The 10,268-nt window shown below is 51.4% G+C and overlaps 1 protein-coding gene across 1 annotated transcript; it reads left to right on the top strand.

Moving 5' to 3' along the window:
- Nucleotides 1-420: 420 nt before the first annotated feature.
- On the top strand, nt 421-9,525 carry TFAP2C (transcription factor AP-2 gamma). Its single transcript, XM_019637190.1, has 7 exons — nt 421-701; nt 2,333-2,818; nt 2,952-3,003; nt 4,220-4,436; nt 5,004-5,122; nt 6,888-7,032; nt 7,986-9,525. The coding sequence occupies exons 1-7, from the start codon at nt 654-656 to the stop codon at nt 8,269-8,271; spliced, it is 1,353 nt and encodes a 450-aa protein (XP_019492735.1). The 5' UTR covers nt 421-653; the 3' UTR covers nt 8,272-9,525.
- Nucleotides 9,526-10,268: the final 743 nt, after the last annotated feature.

Raw genomic sequence — 10,268 nt, 5'->3', positions numbered from 1 at the left:
AGACCTCAGCTGTTGAGACACCTCGAACGCGGGGTCTCTAACTCCGCATGACAACGTCTTTTGGAAGATGAAGGAAGGCGCTAGGCGAAAGAGGGGGGCTCTTAGCTATTTGGATCCGGGTCTTCAGAACGGCCAAGCTCAGGCGTGTGCGTGGTGGGGGTGACGGATGGAAGGCGCGACGGGGGACCCTGGCCGCGCAGGTCCGAAGCTGTCCGGGAGGTGCCGCCCCCCTCCTCTTTCGGCCCCCCGCATCGTAGGTCTCTGCGCCGCGCCCGACTGGGGTGCAGGGCGGAGCTAAGCTGGGACTGGCTGGGGGCCGCCCCGCCCGGCGCCGGGGCCTTCGTGCCGGCCCCCGGGGAGGAGTTATGATAATTTCCTTCTCATTAAGGCGCCCGGGTCCCCCGGCTATCGCCGGGACACACTGTGCGGGCGCGGCTTCCCGGGTCCTTGGCAGCGGCCTTTACACCCGCGGCAGCGGCACCTACGCTCGCAGAGCCGCGGATGCGCGTCCGGTGACCGGTTCAGCGAGGCCCGCGCGAGGCGGGGGCGGCGGCAGACACCTGGCTACCGTGACCCCAATTTTGGATTTACCGCTCGGGGGGTGGGGGGAGCTTGGATTTAACTGGCGACTGTTTTGGGGGACGCAGGACGCCATGTTGTGGAAAATAACCGATAATGTCAAGTACGAAGAAGACTGCGAGGTGAGCTGGGCACGGGGGCACAGCCCGGCCCCGCCCGAGTGCAGTCCCGGAGGCGGGAGCCGCTGGACCGAAGTCGGGGGCCAGGGCGCAGGAGCAGCAAGCAGGCACCCGCCGCTGCCCTTCCATGGGACGGGGTCCACTTCCCCGGACACCCCTAGTCCGTTTCTCCGGGGGCCCCCCTTCCTGAATCAGGCCTTTTTCTAAAAGATCCAGCCCCGGGAACGGGGCCTGGTAAGAGAATGGCAGATCCCACACTCTGAGCTTACCGGTCGGTTTCATGCGAAGCAAAACAGCCCTTCTGCGGGTTTTCTCGGAAGAGCGCCGGGTCTACAACCTTCCCTTAGACGTGGCTTTTACGCACGAAATCTCCGTCCAAAGGGGTCAGACTAGGCGACCTGCCGGCAACAGCTTTGCGGAGCCTTCCTCCTAGGCGGGCTTGTCACCTGCCCCGCTACCTTCGTGGGGAAAGAAGAAAACATAAGTTTGGCTTTCAAGAGAAGTGGGGGCTGGGGAGTGTTGGGGGGGGGGCCTGAGGCCTGATGGGGCCGTAAGCGCTCGGAGTGCTCCAGCCTGTCGGACAGGTTGAGCTAGAGTTTCGGAGAGTGGGAGGGAGGGAGGCGGCGAGCGGGAAGAGGAAGACGCAGGCGGCGGGAGGCGTGCGCCGGGGCGCGGGGATAGGGGGGCCTGGGCTGGTGGCCTCCAAGAGCGCCCCGCGCCCGGGGGACCTCGAGGGGCTGCCCCAGTGTGCAGGTCCGTACTCTAACGCTAGGGGGCGACGGTGCCATGTTTCTCCTTGTCCCCCACTACCCTGTGACCCCCAGAGCACGCGGAGCCACGTCCTTTAGGAATTAAGTTGGACAGCCGTGGGGCGAGGGGACGTGCGCAGGCTAGGTTAGGCTGCTCAGTTTTCGGGGTCCTTAATTCTTCCTCTGTGCCCCGAGTGGTGGAGACACTAACTGTGGGCCAGGCACGGCGGTGTCACTTCCTATTCCCACTTGGTCGCGACACGCTAGTAGGGAGTGCCGCTCCGGCTCCGGCGCGTTCCTTCTCGAGTTCCTCCACGGCGCTGGGTGGCAGGCCCTGCTAGGGAGTGTCACTCGCCGGGAGGTCTTTGTCCTGAGGGCGTGGAAGAAAGATTCCCCGAGGCGGGGGAGATGCGCACTTCCCGCGCTGCGCGCTTTATCCGCGCGCGCCGCTTCTCCACCTTCTTTTGCTTGGCGACGCCAACATGTGCGGGCTGGTGAGCGACCGCGCTCGGCACCGAATGCACCGCGTGCCGACTTCCTCCCGGGGCCCCGGGCCCACCTTCTCTTGGCCCAATACCTGGAGCACCGACTTGACATCTCGGAGCGCCTTGGGCGTCACAGTGCCCAGACCTTCGCCGCCGGGCTTTGAGGGCGCGCCCCCCCAGGTCTTTCATCAGTCTCGGTTTCCTCCGCAGACGCGCGGTTTACAACGAAATCCCCAGGGCACATTGCTCCCGGGTGCTCTCCGGCCAGAGGGCAGGCCCGGAGCGTCGGGTCCGGGCTAATGTGATGGGTCCCCAGGGGAGCGTGGCTCAGCGCGGCGGCTGCGGCCGGTTCGCAGTAGAGGGGTTTCGTACTAACCGGGTGTTCGTTTCTCTCTCCCAGGATCGCCACGACGCGAGCAGCAATGGGAACCCGCGCCTCCCCCACCTCTCCTCGGCCGGGCAGCATCTGTACAGCCCCGCGCCGCCCCTCTCCCATGCCGGAGTCGCCGAGTATCAGCCACCACCCTACTTTCCACCTCCCTACCAGCAGCTGGCTTACTCGCAGTCAGCCGACCCCTACTCGCATCTGGGAGAAGCGTACGCCGCTGCTATCAACCCTTTGCACCAGCCAGCGCCCACCGGCAGCCAGCCGCAGGCCTGGCCGGGCCGCCAGAGCCAGGAGGGGGCTGGCCTGCCCTCGCACCACGGGCGCCCCGCCGGCCTGCTACCCCACCTCTCCGGGCTGGACGGCGGCGCCATGAGCGCCCGCAGGGATGGCTACCGCCGCTCGGACTTGCTGCTGCCCCACGCGCACAGCCTGGACGCCGCGGGCCTGGCGGAGAACCTGGGCCTCCACGACATGGCGCACCAGATGGAGGAGGTGCAGGTGAGCGGCTCCTCAGCCCCTGCCCCCTCCTGCCCGGACCCTTTGACCCTCCCCCCCTCCCCCAGCTCCAGCCACTCTCCGACCCCCCTGCCCAGGCTCCCCCGAACTTAAAGGAAACTCATTTCTCCCCCAGATTGTCGACGAGCAGCACCTGCTTTTGCATGATCAGACTGTAATTCGCAAAGGTAGGTAGCGAGCGAGATCTTTTTTCCTCCTCGGGCCACACACGGCCTGCAGTGGCTCTTAACTGTGGTGTGAAGTTATTAACTTAATGGTGAGGTGGGGGCATTTGGTGGTCAACTGGGGTGGGACATGTGGCCGAAGGGATGAGGACTGAGGGAAGGCGGGTTTTAGGAGTGAGAAGAGAGGGCTTTCTGAACTAAAGGAGAAAGGACAGCTGTCTCTCAATCTGGGATATGTTGTTACTCCTTGCATTTGAGGGTGTTTTTACAACGTTAGAGGAAGTCTTCCAGAGTAAGTTAGCACTGATTTAATTTGGAAAACACACACACACACACACACACACACACACACACACACACACACACACACGGTTGGTTCTGTGACAATTTTAATTGTCGAATGAGTTGTGATTTTTATTTCCGATTTCAAATACATGTAGAGCAAAGATCCTTCTTTCTGACCTGTAAGAAAATGTTTTGAAACAGTTTGGCCTTGAAAGAACCAACTGGGGGAGGGGGGGCGGTGATCTTGTCAAGTTAGGCTTGTGCAGGATCAGGGGGGAGGGGATTTGGAAAATTGGATTACTGTACTTGGTGACTGAGTGGCTCGTGAAAGTAAGTTACATACTGATGGGATTACCGGCCTGGTTGTTTTGAGAAATGGAGAAGGCCTAAATTAAAGGTACTTAAGGTACGTACGTTACTTGAAGTGAGGCTGCTTGAAATCAACTGGGGAAAATGGGTTTTGGGGGAAAAATAAACGGAATTTCCAAGTAAACTTAGAACAGAACAGGTTCGTTTGTATTTAAAATTTACCCTGATCAGTTGCACTGAAATGTTTTTGGCAAAGGATCTGAGTGTGTCTTGTGAGTTGGGTTACTCCTTGAGTGAGAGGGGAATAAAAACAAGCCCCCATTTATTTAGTATTGAAGCAGTCTTTGGAAAACAAACGTTCTAATTAAACAGATTTTAACAGTGGCTAGAAAATGAAAACCCTCCATGCGTGGGATCTTGACTAATTAACAAGGTGTTAAGTTGCGAATTTCAGATTCGATTATCTGAAGAATATAGCTTTTAAAAAAACCTGCTTGCAATTTATAGCTCGACATGCCATGTTATTTGTTTAAAGACTCTTTCAGCCTTGGTTTGTCGTGGTCTGAAAGATCTCTTTTGCTTGGATGCAGCTCTCAAGACTGCCACTTGTTGTCTGCATTCACAGGTCCTGTGGCCGTAACCAAGAACCCCTTGAATCTCCCTTGTCAGAAGGAGTTGGTGGGGGCCGTGATGAACCCCAGCGAGGTCTTCTGCTCAGTCCCTGGAAGACTGTCCCTCCTGAGCTCCACGTCTAAATATAAAGTGACAGTTGCTGAAGTCCAGAGGCGATTGTCCCCGCCTGAGTGCTTAAATGCCTCATTACTAGGAGGTGTTCTCAGAAGGTATATGGGGCCATATTCTGGTAAGGTGGTTGGGGGGCTGCAGAGGAACTAGATAAAAGGACCAGGAGATTTTTTTTTTAACATTTATGTAACTTTTACACCTAACACTGAATTCTAATAGTCTCAGCGAGTTTTAGTACATTTCTTCTCTTTTTTAGAAAGTGCCAAATGTAGAAGGAAGTGCTAAAACGGCGCTAACAAATTCTCACTGGGTTAGAACCAGAGTCTGTGTGTACAGAGGTGACCAACGGAAGGGAAGGGGAGCTCCAGGGGCTGTGTTCCCCCCAGAGAGTTGTTTTTTGGAGCTGCTGCCGTTTTCACAAGTGAAAATTGACAGGCTCCAGCACACCTTAAAATAGTCTGTGATTTAAAAAAAAAAAATGTTGGCAATGATCAGAAAGATTTTTGAATGTTACAGGGATTATTAATTATTAATTAAATGAGTCTGTAGATCATTTGCTTATGCGCTACCTAATGTAGATAGTCTGACGGATTTCAGCATTCTAGGAACTGGGGATGTTAAAGTGTGGTGTCTTGAATAGCCACAGTGGACTTTCTTTCTCTCAGAGCCAAATCTAAAAATGGGGGCCGGTCTCTGCGGGAGAAGTTGGACAAGATTGGGCTGAATCTTCCAGCCGGGAGACGGAAAGCTGCACATGTAACCCTTCTGACGTCTTTAGTAGAAGGTCAGTGAAGTTTTGGTCAAGTTTTGTGGTGTTTTTAGTTTGCCGTGTTATATCTTGAATACGTCTCAGAAGAAAAATTAAGCTTGTAACTCAGTAGCCAGTGGAGCGAGGGGAAGGCAATTTGAATTGTCATAGAAGTTCATTACAATGAGTTACGGTAATTTTGTTAAGTTACCATTTAAATATCTGGCCACATTATGTATTCCTGTTCTGGGTTCCCCAGGAGATCAGTGGGAAAAAGAAATTGTTTTTTCTAACCTAAGAAATCACACTTTAGAGTGTTGAGACATGTCCTGTTAAATGATCCAGTTTTGTAAAGATGCAATCGATCAATGGGTTCGCCTTTGAAAAGCTAGTTACTTATCGGTGGGCAGAAATGTGAATGGTTCTGGACTTTGTAAGGATTGTGGTTAGCGGAGAGGCCCTGTATACGAGACTGGCCCAACTCACAATTCCTTTACTCCCCCCCGCCCCCCCCCATTAAAAGAAAGAAGTATCTGACCTGGACCCACCGATAAGCCCCTCTCCCCAATCCTAAAATAGTGGAATGTGACATTTCAGTTTCTTGAATGGGCCTGTACCCCCAAACCTGGAGAGTAGCCAAGGATGCATTATAGCCTTTAAAAGGGGGCAAGAAAAAGAAGTAATTTTTTAAAGAACCAAACATGCACACTTACTGTGCTTGGGGAAATGGAGTAAAACACTGATCAGGCTTATCCCGCGGCCTCCAGCCACCGTAGCATCTTGCTCAATCAGCAAACGCAGGGCTCGGGCTGGGGGAGCCCGTGAGGGCTGTGCTGCCCTGGTAGCCAGGCAAGCTTTTGAACACTTTCTTTCCCTGGTCTAATGGCGCTGCTTTGGTGCTGAAAGACTTGGCAGGGCCTTGCTCTACCTTTCTACGCGCGTCTTTGGAGGTCAGGGCAAGGAGAAAGGAGCTGCCTGTTAGCTGCCTTGTGGGGACCAGCTGTCATGCATGGAGAATCGTGGGTTCCGCGTGCATGGAGCATAAATGCGTCTCCACTAGGTTTTCCTAGCCTGGCAGGGGCGCTTGAATAAGACAGTGTGTACCAGAACAATGGTTCTCAGATTCTGATTTAGTAAGTCCAGGGAGGAGAGTGGTGAGAGGGGCACCGTCAGGGTTTCTGAAAAGCGCTGCCCGCCTTGCACTGTAGAGTCAGTACTGGGCACCTCTGGTGGGAGGTGACTCCCGTTGGTTTTCGCTCCCTCTGTTCCCCCAATAACTTGGGACACGGGGTGTAGTCCAAGCTGGGAGTTGGAGCTCTTAACATTTCCAATAGGAAACACGCTCCTGCCTCCCTTTCTTTAAAGGAACATTCTAGAGACTTGCTGCCTTGGATTAACGAGGCACCCTAGTTTGGAAAGAAAGACTGTCACGTTTCCTAAAGAGAAGCGCTGAGTTGCTGTTGTCAAGTGTGCTCATCTTTAAATTTTCCTACTTTTCCACAATAACTTATCAAGAGAAAGCATGGGTGTTTCTCGAGATAAACTGTTGAAGTTGGGCAGGAGGCTGGTTAACAGGGTTCAAGCATTTCAGGGTCTTCCTACGATTTCACCCTCTATTCCTAGGCGAGAGTACCTTCTTCCCGGGAAAATCTTCTCACCCGGATTGTTGTCCCTGTATACATGACTTTATTTTAGAATGCAAAGTGACTGGGAGACAGAGGTGTGGGGAGAGAGGAACAGGTCAGGGTGCAGGTGGGGCCAGAGCATCCTAACGTCTGGTGTCACTGCTTCATGGTTGTAGGTGAGGCAATTCATTTGGCTCGGGACTTTGCGTATGTCTGTGAAGCAGAGTTTCCAAGTAAACCGGTGGCTGAATATTTAACCAGACCTCATCTCGGAGGACGGAATGAGATGGCAGCGCGGAAGAACATGCTGCTGGCTGCACAGTAAGTATCCAGGCTTGAATCTAATGACTTTGACCTTGAAGTTGAAAGGCCAGCAGCACCCACCCCTCTCTGGTGCTCAAGAAAGAAATGCGCGTTAAATAAATTAGGGCTTGGTGAGCAAAAGAAAGTGGCAAGGAGCTTCTTGGACCAAGTCAAATACGTTCACTTTGGGGTGGGTTTTAAGTAAAAGGAGTGTATTGCTCCAGTAATGAGTGGTTTGTGGGTGTTTTTTTTTTGAGCTGCTTGGTTATTGAGGTCAAAATAGTTCAACTACCCTTCTGTTATCATATTTGCATGTCTTACGAAAATGTGTTGAAAAGAATTTGTTTTGTCACATCCAGTAGAGATTGTGCGCCTTCTGCCTCCTGGTAACAGGACTTGTTTCTTGTAATGATCATTGAATTTGTTAGGAGACAAGTGGGCAAATGAAATGTCTCAAAAAAACGACATCGCAGCTGCAGGGTTTCTCATAGAAACCAACAGTACATTGGTTTAAAAATCATGGTAAATGAAGCATAACTAGTGAAGTCAGGAAACGGAGCAAAAGGGAGGGGGGACCCTGGGTAAAAAGAGTGAGTTTCAGGGAAATGTGTCCTTCTCCATATTGGTTTATTGAGCCAACCTGTACCCAGCATCCCTTAGCCTCCTGGGCTGGAATCCTGACCCCTCTTACCAGTCCTGGTGACCTTGGCCAGTGGACTGGATTTAATCCTGTTATCTTTTCTCATTGTGGTGAGGATTAAATAAAAGTGCTTGAAAGGGGTTGACTAGCACATAATAGGTGCTAAGTGCGGTGATTGGTGGCTGGTGTTGGGTGTTAGTTTAAAGCCAAGCCCCGTGGCAGTTCTGACTGCCTCCCAGGTGTCACCCTCAAGGCAATCTGTCTCTTATTCTTTACCTGTCAAGAGCTAGGTTGAGCTCACAGGTATGTGTGTTGACTGTCTTCTTCGCAGGCAAGTGTGTAAAGAATTCACGGAGCTTCTCAACCAGGACCGAACGCCCAACGGGAACAACCGGCCCGTCCCGGTCTTGGAGGCCAACATCCAGAACTGCCTGTCTCACTTTAGCCTAATTACCCACGGCTTTGGCAGCCCGGCCATCTGTGCCGCCGTGTCTGCTATGCAAAACTACATCAAGGAAGCCCTGGTGGTCATAGACAAGTCCTATATGAATCCTGGAGACCAGAGTCCAGCCGATTCGAGCAAAACCCTGGAGAAAATGGAGAAGCACAGGAAATGACATGGCATGAACACAGGGCCTAGTGAGTCTGGAAGGAAAAAGTCTCCCAAACCGCTCTCCACCCGGCCCGCACAGACAGCACCTCCTCTTGCCTGGGGGAGAGGTTGAGCTTGTTACCCACCTTCCCATTAAAAAGGCCTCTGTCAATTTCCGGATCTTTACGCGCCCTCCTGGAGTCCTTAGAATTTCTCTAGCGCTGAAGCTCTCCTTAACCCTGGACCAAGGTATCAGAAGGTGACAAGTACTGATTCCTTACTCCTTAAGCTTCTGTGTTACTTTTTTTGAACCCCCTTCCTTTCTCTGAAAAGTGGTGCTACAAGTTTTGGAACCTTTTAAATACATCCCCCGGGCTAACAAACCCACTTTTTTAGCTGGGAAAATGTCAAGTTGATTTCAGATCAACAATAACTTTCAGATCAACAATAATGGCTGGCTTTCGTGGCCACTAAATATTTATCTAAACAAAGGTATTTATCTAGCCTCTTCAGATATCAAAGCCTACACCCAGTAGGAGGCAGAGATTCTATCCGCTTAGCAACTAGTTAGGTGGTATTTGACACATTTTATACCCCCTGTTCGAAGGGGGCCTTCGGGCTTTACAGAACTTGTAGAAACAAAGCCTGCTGATGTGGTTTTTTGTTTTGTTTTGTTTTGTTTTTTAAAATCTTTGAAAGTTAACTCTTCAAATGGGAGACTCTTGAAATGACCTGTTCTTTTAAGGTACTGAAGCTTTATTTGCGTATTTATTTCACATCTTGGTGTTGCGAGTAAACTTGAAAAGGGTAGGCACGAAGCATTTTTTTTGCTGCCTGTTACCCCATCCCGGAGGAGGCGCTGTTCTTTTGAGAAACGGTGCGTTGCGTGTACAGATTTTATTTATGCATAATTTAATCGGGTCTGTAAATACGGGTGCACTTCTTACGACTTTTTGAAAATTGGGATTCCATGTTAATACCTTAAAGGTGAGGGGTCATCTACGACACATGTTTAGGTTTTATTCATATGTACACAGGGTATCGAGAATTAAGAGGACCCTGGGATCTGTTCTTGATGCGAAAGATTCTATTTAATTGAAGCTCTGTTCACATAGCAATAACTTTGTGTCTCATTCCTGTTGGGCCAAACCCAAAGGTGAGTGCGTGGTACAGTGTGTGTGGGTGACATGGAGTTTCGGAATTGAACTCCATGCCTGTAAAATGTTCCCCAAGTAATTGTTGTGTATATGACACCTGTATAATAAAAAGTATTCTCGATAGAAGCTGTGACCGTCTGGTTATAACTTGATTTTTTTTTTTAAAGTCTCAGATGCGTGGCATAAGTGGCAGGGCTAATTTATGGTTTGCCTGGCTTGAGTTAATAGGACTGAGCAGAAGGGTTCTGGGCCAAGGGAAACCTGAAGCTTCATTCACTCTCCCCCGTAAGACTGCTCAGCTGCCCCTAGATTCTGTGTGTATAGGAACATCCTCCTCTCCACAAGGGGTGTTGTTGGGAAGTGTGTGAGGGACAGTTGATTGACAACAGTGAGAGGAGCCAATAGTTTGAGAATAATGTCTCTTGTGTAAGGCTGCCCTGTTGAGAAACACTGTTTTCTGCAGCCAAGTTGCCACCTCAAAATATTGAGAATGGAAATGAAATGGATGTAGGTAGGTAGTCCTTGGGCAAACATGCCTTAGGAGAACTTGGCATTCAGTCAAATGCAGGCACTGGAGGTGTATGTGGGCTTCTCGCTGTTTTCAATCAATCGAAATGCTCCATCTTTGGAACTGCAATAACGAGCATCTCTCCAAGGCAGGCTCATTTTGTCTGCAGGTAAATTAGAGGTTGGGTCTCTGCACTCTGCTTGGGGAGCAGGAGCCTGGCAGGGCTCACCTTGCTGGGTATTTTGAGGATCTTGGATGCACACCGCCGGTACTTGATTTCAAGTTGAAGTGGCCTGGCATGTCCTCCAGGAAGTGATATGTTTATAGTTTGGCAGGAGTGGCCGGGCTTCAAAGGAA

This window comes from Hipposideros armiger, unplaced genomic scaffold (genome assembly GCF_001890085.2).
Source record: "Hipposideros armiger isolate ML-2016 unplaced genomic scaffold, ASM189008v1 scaffold_32, whole genome shotgun sequence".
Classification (NCBI taxonomy): domain Eukaryota; kingdom Metazoa; phylum Chordata; class Mammalia; order Chiroptera; family Hipposideridae; genus Hipposideros; species Hipposideros armiger.
Note: the sequence above shows the minus strand (reverse complement) of the source record. Positions and strands in the feature narration are given on the sequence as shown.